Source organism: Sus scrofa, chromosome 6 (genome assembly GCF_054392235.1).
Source record: "Sus scrofa isolate SSC_HxYL_T2T_F1_AM1 chromosome 6, Sscrofa_HxYL_maternal_Yorkshire_Landrace_v2.0, whole genome shotgun sequence".
Lineage (NCBI taxonomy): Eukaryota > Metazoa > Chordata > Mammalia > Artiodactyla > Suidae > Sus > Sus scrofa.
In genome coordinates this window covers 171709017-171730624 of record NC_139388.1, presented here as the reverse complement: position 1 = coordinate 171730624, position 21608 = coordinate 171709017, and the positions used below count along the sequence as shown (strand labels likewise).

Genomic DNA, 21608 nt, shown 5'->3' with positions numbered 1-21608 from the left:
GCGAGCCGGGTCGGGGGGGACGGCGTCTGTGTCGGCGGTGCCGAGGACAGGCGCTCGGGGCAGCCCTCACCTCTCTGAGGTCCCCGCCCCGTCCCGGCCGGGCCGGCTCGCCTGTCAGTCACTGGGGCGGAGGCAGCGGCGGCAGCGGGGCCGGAGCTCGGCGGTGAGAAGAGCGCGGGCCGGGCCGAGCGGAGGGAACCTGCCGCAGCCCCTCAACTCTCCGGACTCTTCGCCCCAGACCTGCGAAGCTGCAGCCCCGCGCTTCGTTGGACGCCTGCGTAACCTGCGAAGGGCTCTTTCCCCCGTGACCCCCCAGCCCCTTGACCTCCTCTTAGGACCCGAGAGCTCACTCAGAAGAGGGTGTTGTGGGTACAGGCCATCGACCCTGTGACCCTTGGCGGGCCGGGGCCTCGGTTTCTCCCAGGCCTCCCTCCCCTGTGACTCTCTCCTCATAGATTCCGGGGACAGAGCCTTGACCTACCACTAGGACCCCTCGCTTGCGAACTCCGCACCGGTGGCTTTCTCCTAGGAGTGCCCCTCCGTGGGTCTTCTCCGAAGGGCACCCCTTTTGGCCTTTGGCAAGCCCCCCGCCCCCCACCGAGGTGGGGAGGCCTCGGCAGCCATGCTCGCCCTGGGTCCCCTGTCACCCCAGCTCTCCCTGGGCACCCAAGCCGGGGTCTAGCAGGGGGGCCAGCAGCCAAGAGGCTGGGGCAGGAGACAGGTCACGGTCCACCTCCCTGCTGGGGAGGGAGCAAAGATGGAGCGGCGGGAGGAGCAGCCGGGGGCTGCAGGGGCTGGAGCGGCACCAGCCTTGGACTTCACTGTGGAGAACGTGGAGAAGGTATGAGGGCCCTGGGGTGGGCACTCCAGTGACAGAGCAGAAGTTCTGGGGACAGACACTAATGCCAGAGCCTAGGCCTGGGCTGGGTGCCCGCTGGGAGGGTGCCTCCAGAGCACCTGGCATTTGCTGTCTTTCTGGGCAGCAGTAGCCTCTCAATAGGCTATTTTTGGCCTTTCTTTGACCTGGGTCCTCTGTGGATACTCTAGGGTCTCGGGATGGCCCCCCCAGGGTGCTCCCCGTGTAGCTCTCCAGCCAGACTGGCTCTCCTCCAGCTCCATGGGAACTGCAGGAGCAGTGCAGTAAGAAATCAGGAACCCAGGAGACCTGCAGCTCAGTCCTCAGAAACCATGGCGATGCTGAACCCTCCTGGACCTGTTCTGTTGAGCCAAGGGCTCAGAGAATAACCTGGAGCTAAAACGATCTGGATGGTGCTTTCACTCTTCCTTGGGGAAGGGGCCTTCGTTTATTGGACCGAAGCCAGACCACTCCTGGTTGGTCCCCTTTATTTTGCCCAAGGGGCCTGGTCCTGCTGGCAGCTCCAGGGGCCTTCCCTACTCACCTGCCCGCATGGCTTCCTGCCACGGCACTCCCAGGCTCTCCCCACTGCCCAGTCCATCTTTTTTTTTTTTTTTTTTTTTGAACTTCTTTTTTCCTGGGCTCTGCCCCCAGAGGCTTGCCGTGCAGACATGCATGTCCCCTGGGATGAATGGGGAGATGGGGCTCCCTTGCTGGAACGCAGAGAACGGTTGCAGATATTCATTTGTCATTCTCGAGCCCTGTGCGCCATACCAAATGGTGAGGATGCGTCTCTCTGCTTCTGTTCTCCGCCTGTCTCAGCATCCCCGGGGAGCCAGACAAGGGACAGTGGCCATAACGGACTGTCAGAGGTACAGACGGGGCTGAGCCTCCTTGAGTGGAGCCTGCGTTGAGGGGGAGAGGTCTGGTCTCCCTCTTCCACCCCCCCGGGGCTGGGCAGTGTTGGCATGGTGGCGCACTGTTCCATGTGCTACCAGGGAGATAAACGGCTGTTTTCTTACTGTGTGAAGTCCCAGTGGAATGGGGACCCTGGGGGGTTGTCTAATTGAGAGCTCCAGGCGAGGCATTTGCCAGGGCTGCAGGCCAAGACTGCTCTGGCCAGCTTCTTGGACCCTCTCCTGTGCTGTCTGAGGCGTGTTCTCACCCTCCCCTCCCTCCAGTTTGTCTCTGCCTAGAGCTGCCTAGCAAAGTCTTAGTCCTGCTCAGATTTCACAGTGGCTTTGGTGCCGGCATCTGGAGTGACCTGGGGGTGATTCTGGGGGATGCTAAATGGGGCCGGTGGAGTGGATGGGAGCAGCTGTGCCTGGGAGAGTCCGGGCCTCTCGGGCTGTTCCACGCTCCTTTCAGGCTCAGCTCCGTCCCTCTGGAGCCCTTCCTTCCACCCGGGCCTTGCCCATGACCTCAGGGGCTTCCCCTTTGGGGAACGCGGCCTCCTTTTTACTGCTCTCCTGTGGCAGTTCACTCCCTGAACCCATAATGTTTTGCTGTAAGGAGAAGAGGCTGTGGGAGAGCATGGGCAAAGTTCAGGCTCTCAAGACATCGGCGGGACCCCAGGTCCGAGAGACACTGCAGAGCCGTGAGCTCTCCCCTCCTGCTCAGCCCTCAGTCAGAGAGAGAGAGCAGTCTTGCAGGGCCAAGTCGTGCCCTGTGTTCTGGGCTCTGGCAGGATCTAGAGTGGCGAGCACCTGCTCAGTCCTATGCCGTCCTGCAGGCGCTGCACCAGCTCTACTACGACCCCAACATTGAGAACAAGAACCTGGCACAGAAGTGGCTGATGCAGGCCCAGGTCTCCCCACAGGCCTGGCACTTCAGCTGGCAGCTACTGCAGCCCGACAAGGTGCCTGAGATCCAGTACTTTGGGGCCAGTGCCCTGCACATCAAGATCTCTCGCTATTGGAGTGACATCCCCACTGACCAGTATGAGAGTCTGAAGGCACAGCTCTTCACCCAGATCACCCGCTTTGCCAGCGGCTCCAAGATTGTGCTGACTCGGCTGTGCGTGGCCCTGGCCTCGCTGGCGCTCAGCATGATGCCTGACGCTTGGCCATGTGCTGTGGCAGATATGGTACGGCTCTTCCAGGCTGAAGACTCACCGGTGGATGGCCAGGGCCGATGCCTGGCCCTGCTAGAGCTGCTGACAGTGCTGCCTGAGGAGTTCCAGACCAGCCGCCTGCCCCAGTACCGCAAAAGCCTGGTGCGGGCCAGCCTGGCGGTGGAGTGTGGGGCTGTCTTCCCGCTGCTGGAGCAGCTGCTCCAGCAGCCCAGCTCACCTAGCTGTGTGCGTCAGAAGGTGCTCAAGTGCTTTTCCAGCTGGGTGCAGCTGGAGGTGCCACTGCAGGACTGCGAGGCGCTCATTCAGGCCGCGTTCTCGGCTCTGCAGGACTCGGAGCTCTTCGACAGCAGCGTGGAGGCCATTGTCAATGCCATCTCACAGCCCGATGCCCAGAGGTGAGCCGGTCCCCGCTTCCCAGACAGGCAGTCTGCTTGGCCAGCCACCCATCCGTCCATCCGTCTGCTCCGTAAGCCGTAATTGAGTGCCTACTGCATGCCTGGTCCTGTGCTGAAACGACAGCAAGGAGCCAGACGAGACATGGATCCTGTCCTTAGGGTTCAGAGAGGGAGACAGACTTTAAGCAACTAACCATCCCACACATCGCTCAATGATAACGTGCGGCTCTCTCCTCTCTGCCTCCCGGTCAGTCAGCCATCGAGTCCTGGCTGTTCTGCTCTGACCACACTGCGTATCTCTTTCTTCCCTTTCCTCCGCCTCCGCCCTCGTCCAGCCTCTGTCCCCATCTCTCTCCCCGGATGCCTGAGGGGCTTCCCCGCCAGCCCCCTGGTTTTCACCCTTCGACCTTTCATTGTCCACCCAGCGGCCAGCATTGGTCTTTTAAAAAACGAGGACCTGACTGTTCTGCTCGGAACCCTCCGGAGGCTCCTCACGGCTCTTAGGATAAAGTTCAGAATCCCGAATGTGACCCGCAGGGATGCCGCGTAGCGGGGCGTCTCCGGCCTCATCCCGGGCTGTGCTCCTTGCTCTCCTCACTCGCACCCGGTCTTTTCAGTTCCTTGCGTTTCCCAGGCTCCTTCCAGCCCCTGAACCATCACGTGCACTTGACGCCTCCCCCCCACTCAGTGGAAGCGTCACTTCCTTGGGGACGCCCTCAACGATGTTTGAGACGCAGGTCGGTCTTCTCTGTGATGGCATCTCAGAGCTCCCAGTGTTCTTCCTTCTTAGCCTGCAACACGGTTTCATTATAAATTAATGTATTTCTCCCCATTAGTCTCTCAGCAGTGTGAGGACAGGCACGCTGTCATTTTATTGTGTCACACCAAGCCTGGCAGCACTGGGTAGCACGCATTATTTTTTGAACGGATGAAAAGTGGGAGCTGCCTGAGTGGGGAGGGCTCGTGGGGGAGGGGAGAAGAGGAAGGAGTGAGCCAGGCGGCAGGAGCCACGGCAGGTGCAGAGGCCTGTTGTGGGCAGAGCCACCACACAATCGGGGCCTGAAACAAGGTGAGCGTAATGAGATGCTCCTGCAGCAAGTGTTTCTTGAGCGGCTCTTTATGGGGGGGGCGGCCTAGGCTGAGCCCAGGGAGCATAAAGATGGATGGGCTGATTTCTGCAAGTCAGGAGCTTATGATCTCAGAGATGCACGGCTTGGCAAGTAAGAGTCTACATGACGAGTGCTCTAACGGAGGGAGCAGGCAGCTATCAGAACCCAAAGGAGGCGTTTAACCCGGGCTGCGGGTTACGAGGGGCTTCCTAGAGGAGGTGGCAGTTGCGCTGTGCTTTGAGGGCTGTGTACCCTGTAGCCGGGAGGAGGCGATGGATGTGGGGAGGATGCTCCAGACAGGTGGAAGAGCCCAAGCAGGGATGGATGCGAGAGCGCCTCGAGGGTGCGTGTGTGAGATGAGACAGCAGAGTGTAAGGGCCAGTGGAGGGAGATCCAGGTCCAGATCACGCGAGACCTTGTCGGCCGGGCTTAAGATTTTGGCCTTCTTCCCGAGGGTGATGTAAAGATATTAGAGGATTTTAAGCACAGAAAATGGCATGATGAGATTTTTTGGTTTAAATTGGATCGACCAGGGCAAGGCTGGAGGCCTGACACTTAACATTTCAGAGCCAAGGTCTTGGGAATGCTTGGCAGAGCCCTGGGGGACATACCACTGAAAGAGGGGGCATGGGGGAGTGGTTGACGGCTCTAGCCTTGGCATTAGTCACGTTTAAGTTCGAATCCCAGATGGTCCACTTGCTAGATCTGAGACCTTGGGTAAAAGCCACTTTTAAGCCTCAATTTCTCTCATCAGTGAAACAGGTGTGATCACATCACAGAGTTTAAGCAGGATAATGTGCCCAGGGCCTGCCCTTGGCATTCTGTGGAGACTGTTTGGGTGTGAGGGTTAAATAGGAGAATGTCTGTGAGAGGCTTAGCCTGGTTCCTGGACATGCCATCAACGGCGGTCGCTAATGTTTAGTATCGTCATTGTGTTGGCAGTTAGTATGAGCCCTTTCCCATGGCTTCTCAGGGTTTCCAACTTAAGGTGGGTACCAAGTCCCAGCTAAGGCCTTTCTTGGCTCTGGGCTGGGACAGTTGGTGGCTAAGGGGAACTGGCAGGGCCAGTGGGTGTGTGATGTGGGGTGTCCTTGGATACACTCAGGTTTACCCACCCAGCCAGTCTCGAGGGGGTTTGGCAGGTAATTGATGCTTCTCTTCCTCTGAACGAATGAGCGAGCAAGGAGCCAGTGAGGGAACCTATAGCCTCCTGAGCGCCCATTGGCTGCAGCCCCCTTGGTTGCTTAGCAACTCTCCCCATTTTCTCAGCTCTGCTCCCGGAGCTCTAATTGCAGGTCTGGGCTAAGCTCAGTGTGAGTGGCAGCCAAGGAGTCCCAGCAGCCCTGCCCTGGCAGCTTGAGCTGACCCACAGGAGCCAGGCCTCTTGAACCTCTTCTCAGCTATAGGCCTTGAAGACACCCTCTCCATCTCTCTCCCCCAGACCTAGAAGCCTCGAGGCCTCAGGCCTGCTCTCCTGTCTGCTCACAGGTCTCAGGCACAGGTGCCCAGGTGGTGGGAAGCCTGTGGAAGAGCGTTCCTGTGGGTGGTCTGTACCCTGCCCGGGGCCGGTGTTTGGGCCTTGCTCTGTCTAGTCTGTTTCCTGGCTTTGGTGTGAGAAAAAATCACCTTCTGTGGCTCTCACTCCTGGGCCGTCGTGCCACTGCCTCGCCTGTGTCCTGACATCGGCTCTCTCCTTGGCTGAGCTTGTGCTCAAGTCTCTGTTTCCCACCCTCCACAGCTGCTGCTGCTTGCCGGGCTCTCTCTGTCCTTTGAAATCTTTATTTTTTTTTTTTTTCCTGAGATTTGTTTTTAATCCTGGTAAAGCTTTTCATTGGGGGGCTGGGGAAGGAAAGAAGGTGAATTAGAGAGGCTCTTGGGGGCTCCCGTCAGTTGGAAACTGAGCTGTGGGCTGAGATCTGCCTTGATCCTTTGAGGAAATTCAGGTTGGGGCTTGAAACAGAAGCAGACCTACAGCCATAGAAGGGACTGTTTCGTATAAGGGGACAGCCTGAAATCTGTCTCTGACTTGCTCTGTGACCTTGAGTAATAGTCTGAGCTCTACTGGGGTATATTGCCCTTGATTTATCCTATGATGAGGCTCAGATGGGACAAAGTGGAACGGTTGTTGAGTACCTACTGTATACATTAATTTCGAAGATGCAAGGGAGGCTTGGACTACAGTGGGGATGCTGTGGGGGTAGGGCACGACCTCCTGCCCCATCTCAGCTACTGGGGAGCTTGCAGGCCATGGCCTTGGCCCTGCCCCTCCTCTTTGTGCCAGAGTCTGGCCTGAAGGTGCCTATTGTCTTGTGGTGCAGCCTGTGTCAGGGCCATGAGACTGAAGCTATCCCAGCTGACTCCAGGCCGCACCCTCTGGAGCTGTCTCTGGGCTGGGGGGCATCCTGGTGTAGAAGCCTTGTCCCACTGGAATGGGGATGTGGAGACGTCCAGCATCCCAGACGGGTTGCCTCCTGTTCCACTTATCCGCCACCTAACGTTATGAGGCCACCTGCCTGGCAGCCGCTTGGGGCAAGTCCAGATAGAGCTCCTGCTGGACCCTCAGCACCCGCCTCTCTGCATAGATTGCTATGGTGCTGCTGTGACTGACAGCAGAGTTGTCCCAAGCCTTCGCTCCCCGCTAAGAATATCACTTCCTCTGCTTGGTCTCACCGCCACAGATCAGGCTGCTGGGGAGGGGTCCAGTGGGAGGGAGGCAGCCTTCTCACAGTCTTCTTTGTATCCTTGGCTTCCTCTGCTCCTGCTTTAGGAGTCATTGTACCTCAGGGATCTCGTCTTTTCTCTCATTCAACCCTTTCCTCATGGGCAGTTCTCCTCTATGCCCAGAGCTGTTTGCTGATGACTCCAAAATCTCTCTCTCTTGCTCTCACCTCTCCACCGGGCTTCAGGGTTTTATATCCAGCTTTCTGGACATGTCTACCTGCCTCTCTCACCAGGTACCTCTGATTCAACACGGCTGACCCTGAATTTGTCACCTTCTGGCCTCCCGTTAACTTTGTGACTGTCCCCTCTACCCACCCCTCCAGGTCTCGGCCAGCACCTCCCCCAGCTACTTAGCTGTCTAGCCAGTAACCTGAGAATTGTCCTTGGCTCTGCCCATCCTCATCATCCAGTCAGTCCTCAAGGCCTGTCTGTTTTGCCTCCCAGCGCCTTGTGAGTCAGTCACCTGCTTCTCTCCTTTCTGCCACCAGAGCCCCCTCAGGAGCTGGGACGCGGTGGTAGGAGGTGGAGTGCAAGGTGGCGGTTGCTGCTCCAGAGGCTCTAACAGGACTCCGCAGCCGGCGTTGCCTCTTCTGTCTCCCATGCTTGCTCAGTCTCCCCCAACCCTGACTGTGTTAGTTTCCTAGAGCTGCCAGAATAAAGTGCCACACACTGGCACCCACCACCGAAGTATACTGTCTCACGGTTGTGGGGCTTGGGGTCTGATAGCAGGGGGTCAGCTTTCTGTGGAACCGGTAGGAGACTCCTTCCTCGCTGTCTCCTGGCTCCTGCTTGCTTGCTGGCAATCTTTGGCTGCCTAATGCCAGCCTCTCCCTTTGTCGTCGCGTGGCATTCTTCCTGTTGGTCTCTGTCTTCACATGAATGCTCCTGTTGAGAATACGGGTTGTGTCCCATCAGGGCCACGCCCCACTCTCTGACCTCATCTGCAGTGACTCTTTCCTCATCAATTACACTCTGAGATAGGGAGGTTAGGACTTCAACGCAACTTTTTGGGAGGGACACAGTTCAATCCCTAACGGTCTGCCCTCCGGCCTCCGAAGTAATGTCCTTCCCGTGTGCGAAGCACATTGCCCTTATCTCACCCCCACCCCCAACAGTCCTGACCCATCTCCGCATCAACACTGAGTCCAGTGGAAGGACACAAGTCAACCCATAACCCTGACCTTCTCATACGTCTTCCCGGAGGTCTCCCGGAAGTCTCTGACCTAAGGTTCCTCCCAAACTGGGCAGCATCACGCCTGCCGTGTAGGCCCTGACCTCTTTTTTGCTTTGGATTTGATGTGGGACGGGGGGCTTTGCTGGAAGATTGTGCCGTTTGGAGTTCCCGTTGTGGTTCCGTGGTAGTAAACCCAACTAGTATCCATGAGGCTGTGGGCTCATTCCCTGGCCCCGCTCAGTGGGTTAAGCATCCAGCGTGGCCATGAGCTGTGGTGCAGGGCTTGGAGCTGGCATTGCTGTGGCTGTGGTGTAGGCCAGCAGCTGCAGTTCCAATTCAGCCCCGAGCCTGGAAACTTCCATATGCCTCAGGCGTGGCCCTAAGGGAAAAAAAAAAGAAGACAGTTGTGCCATTCTCTCCAAGCTGGTGGGGCTGGGTCTCCTCATCTCATGCCCCCAGGTACGTGAACACACTCCTGAAACTCATCCCGCTGGTGCTGGGACTGCAGGATCAACTGCGACAGGCCGTGCAGAATGGGGACATGGAGACCTCCCACGGCATCTGTCGCATTGCCGTGGCCCTGGGCGAGAACCACTCCCGGTGAGGAGAGGGGCCGCTGGGGCGGGGCAGCAGGGCCCCTGGGTGGGGGGGCTGGCGCGACCTCCCCGTGTGCCCGTCCCCCAGGGCCCTGCTGGACCAGGTGGAGCACTGGCAGAGCTTCCTGGCCCTGGTCAACATGATCATGTTCTGCACGGGCATCCCCGGCCACTTCCCCGTCAACGAGACCACCAGCTCCCTGACGCTCACTTTCTGGTACACGCTGCAGGTGCGTCGTGGGAGCCTCCGGAGGGCCGGGCGGGTGGGCGGGGGGCGGCGGGGCCGGGCTGACGCGCCCCCTCCCTCTCAGGATGACATTCTGTCCTTCGAGGCGGAGAAGCAGGCTGTGTACCAGCAGGTGTACCGGCCGGTCTACTTCCAGCTGGTGGATGTGCTTCTGCACAAGGCCCAGTTCCCTTCTGATGAAGAGTACGGGTTCTGGTCCTCAGATGAGAAGGAGCAGTTCCGGATTTACAGGTGATGGTGGTAGGCCGGTCCCGCCTCTAAAGGGAGTCCTGGCCTGATAAAGGCAGTGAGGGGAGAGGCCCAAGGCCAGGCCTCCCGAATCCGAGAACTCCTCTCCTTATCGTCTCGGCGCTGTGGCAGGGTGGCAGGGGCCCTGGGGCAGCATCCGGGCGGTGTGTAAGGCCTTCGTCTGCTGCTCAGGGTGGACATCTCAGACACGCTGATGTACGTCTACGAGATGCTGGGGGCCGAGCTGCTCAGCAGCCTCTATGACAAGCTGGGCCGTCTGCTCACCAGCTCAGAGGAGCCCTACTCCTGGCAGGTACATCCCAAGCCTGAGCCCCTCAGCCCTCCCAGACCCGTCACTCCCTCCTCCTCAGCCGAGCCAGGGCGCCCTCTTTCTCCAGCACACGGAGGCCCTGCTCTACGGCTTCCAGTCCATCGCCGAGACCATCGATGTCAACTACTCCGATGTGGTGCCCGGGCTCATTGGCCTCATCCCACGGATCAGCATCAGCAACGTGCAGCTGGCGGACACTGTCATGTTCACCATTGGTGAGACCTGGCTCACCCCCACTTTCCCAGAGCAAGGCACCCCCCCCCGCAGCCTCAGCTGGCCTCCTGGGCCCTGTGCAAGGTGGGAGACCTCCCTGCCCGCCGCCCCGAATCAGCAGTGCAGCTGGCGGACACTGTCATGTTCACCATTGGTGAGACCTGGCTCACCCCCACTTTCCCAGAGCAAGGCACCCCCCCCCCGCAGCCTCAGCTGGCCTCCTGGGCCCTGTGCAAAGTGGGAGACCTCCCTGCCCGCCGCCCCGAATCAGCAGTGCAGCTAGCCGACTGGCCTGGCACATCTAGGGGTCCTTGTCACCGCGCACTGAGCTGCAGCTCAGTGAGGCTGCTTCACTGTCGGTGAGACAGCAGCCCTGGACCCCTCCTCAGCTGTAAGGCTCGAGTTGGAGCGTGTGCACGTGTGTACGCCCACTCTGTCCCCTGCCGGGAGCTCTAGCTGCCGCTCAGGGACGTGGTACCGAGCCAGCCTGGCCTCCTCTGATGACCTCGCTTCTCCCTTCTTCCCCCAGGAGCCCTGTCCGAGTGGCTGGCTGACCACCCCGTCATGATCAACAGCGTTCTGCCCCTTGTGCTGCACGCCCTGGGCAACCCTGAGCTCTCTATCTCTTCCGTGTCCACCCTCAAGAAGATCTGCCGGGAATGCAAGTACGACCTGCCACCCTACGCTGCCAACATCGTGGCTGTCTCCCAGGTGTGTGGGGTCCCGGGTGCGGCGGGGCCTCAGGGCACACTCTGCACGGCGCTGACAGCACCTTCCTCCTTTTTCTCCCAGGATGTTCTGATGAAGCAGATCCATAAGGTGAGCTCAGAGGTTTCTGCGGGCTCCTCGGGGTACTGTGGCATCTGTAGACGTCCCCTCTCCTGCCTTTCCCTCTCCTCTGTCCCTCATTCTCCGTGCTTGGGACTTGCCCCGGGAGGTCCATTCTTTCCACCCACAACCACATGCGTCCGGGTTTGACCCTCCCGTTCTGTCCCACAGACGAGCCAGTGCATGTGGCTGATGCAGGCCCTGGGCTTCCTGCTGTCAGCCCTGCAAGTGGAGGAGATCCTTAAAAACCTGCACTCCCTCATCTCGCCGTATATCCAGCAGCTGGAGAAGCTGGCAGAGGAGATCGTGAGTGAGCTGGTGTGGCCTCGCGGGCGCGGGGGTGCGTGGCCGGGGTGCGGCGGCGGCGGCGGCGGGACGCTGGGGCTTCCCGTCGTGCGGGCTGGGGCTGCCGAGGGCCGGGGCTGGAGCTGGCGTCAGGGCTGGGGCCCCTTCTCTCCGCAGCCCAACCCCTCCAACAAGCTGGCCATCGTGCACATCTTGGGGCTCCTCTCGAACCTCTTCACCACCCTGGACGTCAGTCACCACGACGACGATCACGAAGGCCCTGAGCTCCGGAAGCTGCCCGTGCCGCAGGGACCCAACCCCGTGGGTGATGTTGTCCTTGCCGTTGCCCCCGCTGCCCCGTAGGACTGTCACCGCCATCCCCCAGCTCTCGGGGTAATGCTGGCGCCGTTTCCCTGGCGCCGTGGGGCATGACGCATTTGTCCCTCTGACCCTGGGCATGGCCTCCGTGGCCCCTGCCCTGCGAGGAGTGATGTCATCGTCCCACAGCCCTGTGGACAGGCCGTCTTTGTTCCCAGCCCCGCTCGGGGGGTGTTAGCCGTCTTGCCTCCGCCCCGTGGGGGGCAGTGACATCGTCCTTCCACCCGCAAGTGATGCAATGGTGGGCTCCTGTTTGGCCCCCAGCCCCGCGGGCCGTCTGCTTCAGCGCTCATGTCCTCTGTGGGCACGGGGTGCTCGCATGCGCCCCGTCATAGTTCGTGCCTTTGGGCTGTCCCCAGCCTAGAGGGAATGCACGTAAACAGGGTGTCACACACAAAGCAGTGTGATGAGAGCCGGGGTGAGCTCGGGCGCAGGGGGCTGGGGTGCCCACTTGCGAGCTGTTTGATCTGGGTAAGTCTCAGCCTCCCATTCGGCGCCACGACTCCAGGATGTCTGGTGCTCATTTCCTCGTCCTGTGCAGGACAGCAGGGGGTCCTGGTTGAAGGCACTTGGCGTACTGTTAGCTCTGTGCCCACGTGAGGGGCTGCTTCGCTCATTGTTCCAAGTGCCCCTCCAGGGTTTCTCCTGGAAAAAGGAAGCCACAGGATCCTGGCCCCTCTCCTCGGCTCCCGACCCCAGCTGCAGTTACCCCTTTGGCTCCTGGCCACCTCAAGGCCACTCTCCTGCCTCAGAGCCCCTTCTCCTTCTGTGGTGGTCGTCAGCCTGCCTTTCCTCCCCTCCTAGGATCACAGGCTGCTCTCTGCTCCCCCTGAGCTGCCCGTATCCACGCAGTCCTTGGGGCTGTCCACCCTAAGCCTGTCTGGGTGAGACAACATCTCTGCTTCAGGGGTTGGTCCATAGGCCTTTGGGACTAAAACGGTTTTACTGAGCAGAAGTAGTGAGGGAGTGAAACTTTGAAAAAGCTGACAGAGTTTTAATAATCTTCTGAAGCCCTCAGAATACCCCTGCTTTGCAGTTTGAGGCTGCATCTAAGATGATCCCTAGAATTTGGGATGTCCTCTTCCATTCTTGGGGGGTCGGCAAAGCCCTCCTTCCCCCAGGGTGCCCTGCACCGAGTGCTCAGCGTGCAGTCGGGGGGAATAGGTTTGCGCCCCTGGCCTACTTCCAACTACCACGTCGTCCTGCTCAGGTGGGTCAGAGTGGTGGTGGGGGCCCCTCACTTCTTCCCGTGTCTCCAGGTGGTGGTGGTGCTGCAGCAGGTCTTCCAGCTGATCCAGAAGGTGCTGAGCAAATGGCTGAATGATGCCCAGGTGGTGGAGGTGAGCCCCCATGGCGACCTTGCTCAGAGGTGGAGCAGGAGGAAGGTGCCGCTGCCCCCCCCCCCCAGCTTGTGATGACGTGGAGGAAACTAAGGGGGGGACTCCTGCCCCGCAGATGCAAGGACGCTCTGGGGATGACATTCAGAATGTCGCGGTATTGCGGGAAGCGCTGGAGCCAAGGGCTGTGCTGCTGGGGCTGAGTGACGGCCGGGGTCCTCCTGAGTGGCGGAGACCTGCCGTAGCTCTTTACAGTTCAGGCGTTTCTCGCGCTTGTTGCTTCCCGAGAAGCAGGGTGGAGATTCCACTGGCAAGAGTTGGGTTACAAAGTTCCATCCTCAGCGCCCCTGAGAAGGGCCTCTGGGCCCCCTCCCTCCAGGGTGAGGGTCAGGCCGGCCCACCCGCCTTGGTGTGCGGAGCCAGGCTAGGCTGATAGGTCAGGGCCCCCTTTTTAGGCCTTGTCTGTGCAGGCCCTCAGGTGTGTCCCAGCCGACGGCGACCTGCTGACCAGGAGCCGTCCGCTGTCTTCGCAGGCGGTGTGCGCTATCTTTGAGAAGTCCGTCAAGACGCTGCTGGACGACTTCGCCCCCATGGTGCCGCAGCTGTGTGAGATGCTGGGTCGGATGTACAGCACCATCCCCCAGGCCTCTGCTCTGGACCTCACGCGACAGGTGGGCCTCCGGTGTCATCCTCGTCGGAGATCCGACCCAGGGATGGAGCAGGTGGCGGCGTGGGGCGGGGGGGGCCGCTCTGGCAGGGGTCCTCGCCTGTGTCCCGGGAGTGTGGGCCAGGGCCTCAGCGGACCGGCCTTCTCTGCTCTCTTGTAGCTGGTGCACATCTTTGCTCACGAGCCTGCTCACTTCCCCCCGATCGAGGCCCTCTTCCTGCTCGTCACCTCGGTTACACTCACCCTCTTCCAACAAGGTAGGTCCTGACCGGCGTCTCTGCTGCTGCCGCCACTGCCCCTGCCTCTGCCTCCCCGACGGGGGAGCCAAAGCTGCCCACTCTGTTCTCCTCTCTCCCCTGAGTCGCACGTGGGACTTGATGGGAAACGAACGGGATCGAGCACAGCACAGCTGTCACCTTACAGAGAGCTGACACCTGAGGTTGAAATGGACAAGAGAGTGAATGGTGTCTTCTGCTGGCCTGCGGGGCTCAGGGCCAGTCTGGACGTGGGGGAAGGTGGGGCTGGCAGCTCTGAGGGCCGTGGGGGCACCAGGCTGGCTCCACTTCCTTTGGGATAGAAGGCGGAGTGGAAAGACCACGGGCTTGGAAGTCAGAGAGACCTAGAGTCGAAGCTCAGCACCACCAACTAGTTGTGTGACCTTGGGCAAGTCACTGACTTTTTCAGAGCCTTTGTTTCCATATCTGGGAAATGGAGATTTATACACAATTGCTACAGGAGTTAAAGTAGCCTCTTTGGGGCCCTTGGCTTGGGGTTTTTACATATGATGTACTCAGCAAGTGCTGGTTCCTTTGCCTGCATTGAGGCTTATTTCTTTCTAGGCTCAAAGCCTTTGGCTGTGGTCCCAGCCCCCCATTGACTGCAGCCTTCTCCTTGAGAGGAGTCGGGGGGCAGGAGGCTCCAGGCCGCCCCTGCTGCCTGCTAGCCCGGGCTTCTCACCTGGGAAAGGAACTGCGTCCTTCTGCCAGCCTCCTGAGTCTTGGCTAGATTCCTGGTCCAGGTTTGGGGCTCACCGGGGATCTCTGCCGGAGTGAGAGTGCTCTCTGCCTCCGTCCTCGGTGTCTGCTCCCATGATGCTGGCCTCTGCTCCGCTGGGCCACGGGTGGTTCCCAAAGTGGGGAGGAACCTGAGCCAGGACCAACGTGGAGCTCATCTTCAGCCCCTCCTCGCCCCTCCTCCTATCCAGCTGGGGACCCGTTCTGGGGGTCCTTTAGTCGGCCCACGTCTCCTCACCCTCCACGGCCACGGCTCCCATGTTGGGTGCCACCTGAATCACCTCAGCAATCTTCTAACCCATATCCCTGACGCCTCCCCTTCTCCAGTCCATTCTGCACCCTGCAGCTAGAGTGTTTTTTAAGACAAATCGGAGCATTCCCCTTCCCTGGCTCAACGCCCTGCCACTGCCCCCATCTCCCTGGGGGCCGGCCCCTCCCACCTGTGTGACGTGGCTCCCGCCTACTTCTCAACGTCCGTTCCTGCTGGTGGCCCCGTGGCTCCAGCAGTTCAGCCACCCTGATTTTTCCCTCCCTGGGTCCCATTTGACCCTGTGCCTTGCTCCTCTGTCTGGGTTGTGCCATGCCCGCGCCTGGGTGAGTGCTCACGCCTCCGTGCCTCACCTGTGCATCAGTCCTCAGAAGCTTCTCTGAGGCAGCATCAGGTGCTTCAGACCTCACGGTGAAACTGCATGCTGCACGCACTGCTCATTCAGCACACTCAGCAGGCCGCCTCCGGGTCTGTCTCTCCTCCTCAACGGAGCCCCTCGAGGGCAGGCTTGGGTCTCTTCCCTCTGCATCCCTCGGAACAAGGCCAGCATAGAGTAGGCACCAGACTCTGTTGAAGAGAGGAGGGCGAGGGCTGTTGCCCTCGGAGCCTTTCTTGCTCACCGTATGGCCCCACCGCTAGCTAGCAGGGTGGCTGCGGAACGTCAGACCTGCCATCTGCACGAGGGCCTGGGCTGGGGCACGTTGGGCCTCCCTTGCCAGGACTCGGGTCACTTGAGGTGCAGACGTGAAAGGGACGGGCTTTATCAGTGACTCCTCCCACCCTGGAGAAGGAAGCGAGGGAGAGCTTGCTACCTCCTTGCCAGTCGGGGAAACTGAGCGTTTGTGGCTTGCGCAAGATCACACAGCTCCTTCGTGGTGTCTCGGCGGGGCTCCTGCAGCACCTCCTCCCGGGAGTGGAGCTCAGGTGCACGCCTTGTCCCTGCCTCAGGCGTCATCCCAGCTGGAGGCAGAATGGTGTCCAGCATCCTGTGTGCTGGGCTTGTTGGTTGTCTTACAGAACAGGATGGCCCCTTAGCTGTTACGCTGTCCCAGTCTTGCCGTACCTGCCTCAGGCTCTGCCCCCCCCACCGCACCGTGGGGGACGCGTTGACCGTTTCTTCATGTGTCCGGACGGACGGTGGGCGCTGACCGTCAGCCCTGAGCCTGGCTCTCTGCCGAGTCCGTGTCCACGTGGAGGGGCTTGGTGGGTGGGGCTCTCATTTTTGGCCTCCCACGATGCAGTGCCCTTCCCTGGGCCTTGCCAGGGGCTTGCCCGGCCATCCCCATAGCATTTTGGGCACTGCCATACCCAAGAAGGAGTCTTCTGGTTTAAGAAAACCCAACAGATTCCTTTCCTTGGCTGGACCGAGAGCCCTAAGGCCATGGAGGTCTGGGGCACCTGCTCAGGCCGCGATGCCCTGGCCTTTCCGGGGTCCCAGGGTGACACCAGGGACCAGCCCTGCCTTCCTCTCCGATGGCTGGTGATGGGCGGTAGGTGCTAGGAAGCAGTGTAGGGCCACGCCAGCGGCCAGAGGCCACAGCACGGGTGTGGGGCTGTTTGTCCAGCTACAAGGTGGCCAGCGTTGCTCGAGCACCACAGGGTCACTTGGGTTCTGGCCTGAGGAGCGGGGAGTAGGCGGAGGGCCCCTTGGGAGGGAGCGGGGGCAGACTGTCCTTCACTTTGCCGTCTCTTTCTGTTGGGCTTCTCCCAGTTCATGGTTTTTGTATGTTTTGTTTCTTTATCTTGCTTCCTGCTGCTCATGTGCCCCCACGCTGTCTCCCTGCAGGCTCTCAGTCCCACATAACTATATGAGGTTGAGTTGCTGTTTGTATAATTTTTTCTTAAGTTCCATCTTTATTATATTTTAGGGCCCAGGGATCATCCTGATATTGTTGATTCATTTATGCAACTCCTGGCACAGGTGTGTTTTAGTTTTATTCATTCACGTTCTGTTCTCTCTCTTTCTCTTTCTCTTATGTTGAAATTCAATTTAAGCCTATTTTTAGCTTTCTGTTGACAAATTTTTTTTTCTGTTCAGTTGAATAGAGTTTCTTCATCTGTTTCCGTGGAAGTTGACAACACAGCATCCTCCCTTAGTGTCCCTTTGCCTCAACTAGCTCAGGCTTCCACAGACCAGGGAGAGGCTGATCCCCCAGGGAGGGAGCTGGGCCGGCCTCGGGGGCGGTGGGGCAGGGAGGGGGCGGTAATTGTGCCCAGCAGCTCCTGTGCGGCTGGGGTGCCCAAGAAGGTCAAGGGCAGGACCAGAGTTGAAGGGCCTGGGGGCCGTCGTCCCCGTGCTCCTGCCGGGAACTGCCTGCCTCCGTGCCCCCGCCCGCTCTGGAGAGGTAGGCCGCCAGGAGCTCCGAGGGAGGGACGGTGCTGAGTGCGCTGCGGTGGAGCCCAGAGCTGGGCCGTCAGACAGGTCGTGCTGCTGCTGGGAGGCGGGGTGCTGGCTCCTTTGTGAGATGCGTTTGCCGTGTGTTGGGCTTTATGTGTATGTCTTGAGTTCGGCTTGGGAAGGGAGCAGAAGTCACATGTTGCCGTTGGGTGTCAGGATAAATGTGTCGTTGGCGTGTGGGCGTGTGTGTCGTGTGTTGGTGTGTGTTAGGCCCTGGTGGGTAGTCTTCTGAGGTGTGTTGCATTTTCCCTATCACAGTTGATTTAAGGTGTCCTGTCAGTTTCTGCTGTACAGCAGAGTGACCCAGCCGTTCGTGTGGACACACACATTCTTTCGCTCACGCGATCCTCCATCGCGCTCCACCTCAAGCGGCAGATGCACTTCCCTGTGCTCTACAGCAGACTGATGGGTTTGGACTGTCGATGTGTGTTGGAGGCGTGCGTGTTGGGCTGTGGGAGGGCGTGTTACGGGGCGCAGGCAGACACGCTGTGGTGCTGGCTGTCTCTATCAGGGGTTGTGTGTTTGGGAAGATATATGTGTCGGGCTGTGGGGATGAGGGGTTGGTGTGACGGGGGCTTCTGTGAGTTAGGAATTTCCTGCGGGTTGGGGTACCTGATGTTTCTTTGCCTACTCACTCCACAAATGCTTTTTGAGTGTGAAGCACATGCTGGATAGTCTGCTGGGTGCTGAGAATGGTGAGCAGAAGCGGGCACAGCCCTTACTCTCTTGGAACGAACCCACCGTCCAGTGGGAGAGGAGGAGAGGAGTGGGAACGGGCAGTGTGTCCTGGGTCCGGGTGGACGTGTGTGTGTGTGTGGGTATCCGTGAGGGTGCCATCTCTGGGAGAAGGCATCTGCGTGTGTATCTGTGAGTGTGTATGGGGAGAGTGCAGCTGCTGGAGACCTGAGGAGGTTGAGGGTACAGGTGTGTGGACGTGGTTTGGGGACACGTGGTTGGGGGAGCTGGGTTGTGAATACATAGCGAGCGTGTGTTGCACATCTGGGAGAGTGGTGCGTACAAGGGATGTGGCAGAGGTGTGTGGAAGAGGGTAAGTAGGGTGTGTGAAGTGAGGGTGCATGGGGGGCTGTGTGCACACGCGTGAACCCGGGGGAGTGAACATGCAGGGGTGTGAGGGCTGGCGGGTTAGAGGTCCGTGTGGCGTGCGTTGGGGGCTGCTGGAGAACAGCAGTGCTTGAGGACTGTGGGAGCTGTGCAGAGCATCTCCTGTGGCCTGAGGATGTGCCAGTCCTGGTACCACTTGGGGTGGGCTCTCTGCCCCTGTACTCCATCCACTCCCCGCAGCCTGGCAGCCCTGGCTTCCGGGCTGGGTCCAGTGGAGAAGGGCCTGGGCACAGGGCCTCTTGAGGAAAAGGGGCGGCCTGGCCTCCAGAGTCCTGCCCTGCTTTTCCTCTTCCTGAGCTAAAGGGTGTCTCAGGAATGCAGGTGGGACACAGGAGTGGGGCTGTTGGTCCAGCTGCCACCTCTTCTTCCTGCTGCCCTGTTAACAAACCCATGGGGGCCTCCACTGCCCTTGTGAATCAAAGCGAAGCTACTGCTGGCAACCTGGAGCCTGCAGGAGGTCTGGCTCTGATAGTGGGGGTGGGGTGGGGAGGTGTTTGCTCAGGGGTGACTCGGGACCCAGACTTTCTGCATCGTGACCCCAACCTCCCATTCGCCTGTGCACTCATGTACACATACACGTGCGTAGCATCCCTCGGCCACTCCCCTCCGGACCTGCTGAACTCTGGTCCCCCAGAGACGGCCGGGTGGCTGGTTTTGGCAGCCTCTCCTCGTGGTGTGTAAAGTTGGGGCCTGGGTGGCAGGTGAGTGGGGGGGAATGGTCCTTGGAGCTGGCCGGGGCTGGGCTTACCAGCTCCACATCCTGCAGGCTCTGAAGCGGAAGCCCGACTTGTTCCTGTGTGAACGCCTGGATGTCAAAGCTGTGTTCCAGTGTGGTAAGTGGGGCCAGGGGCCAGGGGGGCCTGGGGCCCCCTTGGGAGGACGCTCGGGCCCCATCTCATGTGTCTCTGCCTCTCTCGCAGCTGTGCTGGCCCTCAAGTTCCCCGAAGCACCTACTGTCAAGGCCTCCTGTGGCTTCTTTGTGAGTCCCACGCCAACCCTTAACCCCCCGCCACCCCTATACCCAGCCTGCCCTGCCCAGGACTCCAGAAGGTCAGGGTGTGGTGTGCTGGTGTCGTCTCCAGGGAGACAGGGGGAGAGAGCGGGGGCTGACGGGCCTCTCCACCCTCTGTAGACAGAGCTGCTGCCTCGCTGCGGGGAGGTAGAACCTGTGGGGAAGGTGGTACAGGAGGACGGCCGCATGCTGCTCATAGCAGTGCTGGAGGTGAGAGGGAGCAAGCGGGGCACGGAGCGGGGTGGGGCGGCCTTCACTGCGGAGGCAGCTGCCCTCCTGGGGAGCTTGAGCCTCTGGCTCCCTAAACTCTCCGGTCCTGTTGGTTCATCAAGCAAATGGCTGAGAGCTGTTAGGCTGCTGTGAGGATCAGCGGGCTCTTAAAAAGCACGCACTGTTAGGTGCATTGGGCTGAGAACCTGTCAGGGGAGTGGGTGCCTGTGGCTGGGCATCCTTCCTGCAGAAAGGCCAAGGCCCTGGTGTGCTGAGAGCCCATCTCCCTCAGGCCATCGGGGGCCAGGCCTCCCGAAGCCTCATGGACTGCTTTGCCGACATCCTATTTGCTCTGAACAAACACTGCTTCAGCCTCCTGAGTGTGTGGATCAAGGAGGCACTTCAGTCACCTGGCTTTCCCTCTGCCCGCCTCAGCCCTGAACAGAAGGACACCTTCAGCCAACAGATTCTTCGGTGAGCAGAGCTGGCAGGGCCTGGGCTTGAGCCGGCGGGGGGCAGAGGAGGCCAGGGTGGATGTGCTAACTTGCTCTCCCTTTGCTCCTTCAGCGAGCGGGTAAACAAGAGGCGAGTGAAGGAGATGGTGAAAGAATTCACACTTCTGTGCCGGGGGCTGCATGGCACAGATTACACAGCTGACTACTGAGGGGCGCCCCCGTCCCGCCCACACTTCCTCCTTTACCGCTCCCAGCCCCCAAAGAGTAAACCTGAGTCCTCACCGCACTGCTGTCTCCGCTTCCTTTCCACTGCCACTACCCCCTAATGGGGTGACCTTGGAAGACCTGGGGGAAGGATGGGGGGATGCTGGAACCCAGGCCTTGGTAGGGAGTGCTGGGGCCAACCTGTAGCTCCTAGGGTGGAAGGGGCACTGCTCTAGTCAAGCTGCCTAGGCGGGAACCATTCCGAGAACTGCCCCCGCCCTTCCGGCAGGTGGGGACTGCAGTGGTGTCCAGTTAAGTTCGTCCCATTATTCACGCATGCACACATTGATGTAATCAACAATGCTGAGTACCAAGCCTCTCATTCTGTCTCAACAAAGGCTGACCTAGTCTCAAGCTGAGCTGGGGGAATGGGACCCGTGAGGAGGGCTGCATGGAGCAAGTTTCATTTCTGAAGGGAATAGGTGTTTCCTAGGTGGAGGACTTGGGGCTTTGGGCTGGAAGTGAGATGGGGCAGGTCCACTTGGGAGGGAAGAAATGCGGAGTAGCTTTGAATTCCAGGCTGGGTTTCTTGTGCGGGGTTAGGGAAACACCCAAACTTGCCCTTGGTTGAGGAGGAACAGAGAAAGTGGGACTGAGCCTGTGGGGGAGGATGCACGGCAGCCCCCAGAGGAAGAGGAAGGCAGGCCTTAAGCGTTGTCTGCAAAGCGGTAGCTCCCCACCCCTGATACCTGACCAGTACATGATGGGCAGGGCCTGGTCAGGACCAAGGACAGCTCCTGTCCAGCTGCTGCCCTGCTCCCTTAGCAGGGCTCCCTCCCTTTGTGCCCGCAGCCATAGTTCCTTGCTGGCTGCCTCTCAGCTCAGGCACCGAGCCTTCTCTTAAGTTCGATCTCAAGAGCAGGACTGGTTCTCCTCACTCCCAGCCTTGAGCCATGAGCCTCCTTGCAGGTGATGGGAGAACTGGTTATTCCCACATTTGTCTCCCTTTCCTGTTCTTTTCCCAACTTCTGCACCCATGCTCTGTCCCCCGTTCTGCATCCTCATTCAGTCTCTTCCCTCACCAGCCAGCATCAGCCCCTCTTTCATGTCATCCTGAGGTCCGTCTTTCCCGTTTACCCCTCCTCAGACCCATCTTACCTTACTCTTGATTTTTCACTTCTCCTGAGGTATGTGGAGATGTTTCACATACTCTCTGTCCTTTTCTCCCATGACGTAGCACCCAGGTGTCTTCCTCCGCCCTGCGGGGAACAAGTGTAGCATCTATAACTTGGAAGGATGAGGGGTCTGAAGAACAGCTTCTAAAATCAGACCTGGGCTTGGTATCAGTGATGCCGCTGACTGCTGTGGCTTGTTACACTGGCAGTTAGCGTCTTTGAACCTCAGTTTCCTCATCTGTAAATGGGACAGCTCTTACTCCAAAGACCGGAAACTCTCAGAATGTAGCAGTTGGTGAACCAGGGTTTGGC

At 59.6% G+C, this 21608-nt stretch overlaps 1 protein-coding gene across 3 annotated transcripts; it reads left to right on the top strand.

Annotated features, from left to right (window-relative positions):
* Window positions 1-104: 104 nt before the first annotated feature.
* On the top strand, window positions 105-20203 carry IPO13 (importin 13). 3 transcript variants are annotated; one of them, XM_003356487.5, is made up of 20 exons: window positions 105-841; window positions 2589-3325; window positions 8789-8929; window positions 9014-9155; window positions 9237-9403; window positions 9593-9713; window positions 9799-9946; window positions 10474-10655; window positions 10737-10763; window positions 10944-11078; window positions 11235-11378; window positions 12695-12775; window positions 13306-13443; window positions 13600-13696; window positions 16589-16641; window positions 19007-19073; window positions 19161-19219; window positions 19373-19462; window positions 19755-19936; window positions 20030-20203. In XM_003356487.5, exons 1-20 carry the CDS (start codon window positions 758-760, stop codon window positions 20124-20126), a joined length of 2892 nt encoding a protein of 963 aa, XP_003356535.1. In that variant the 5' UTR covers window positions 105-757; the 3' UTR covers window positions 20127-20203. The 3 variants fall into 3 exon arrangements, 1 of the variants encoding a protein (XP_003356535.1); XR_298727.4 differs by lacking the exon at window positions 16589-16641; XR_014808475.1 differs by lacking the exons at window positions 11235-11378; window positions 12695-12775; window positions 13306-13443; ... (5 more) ...; window positions 19755-19936; window positions 20030-20203 and having other exon boundaries at window positions 9799-10098.
* Window positions 20204-21608: the final 1405 nt, after the last annotated feature.

Excerpts from the sequence above, each read along its gene's own strand:
- IPO13 (XM_003356487.5), top strand. The coding sequence starts at position 758 with ATGGAGCGGCGGGAGGAGCAGCCGGGGGCTGCAGGGGCTGGAGCGGCA. Across the intron at positions 11,079-11,234 it reads AGAAGCTGGCAGAGGAGATC|CCCAACCCCTCCAACAAGCT; the intron begins GTGAGTGAGCTG and ends TTCTCTCCGCAG. Across the intron at positions 11,379-12,694 it reads TGCCGCAGGGACCCAACCCC|GTGGTGGTGGTGCTGCAGCA; the intron begins GTGGGTGATGTT and ends CCGTGTCTCCAG.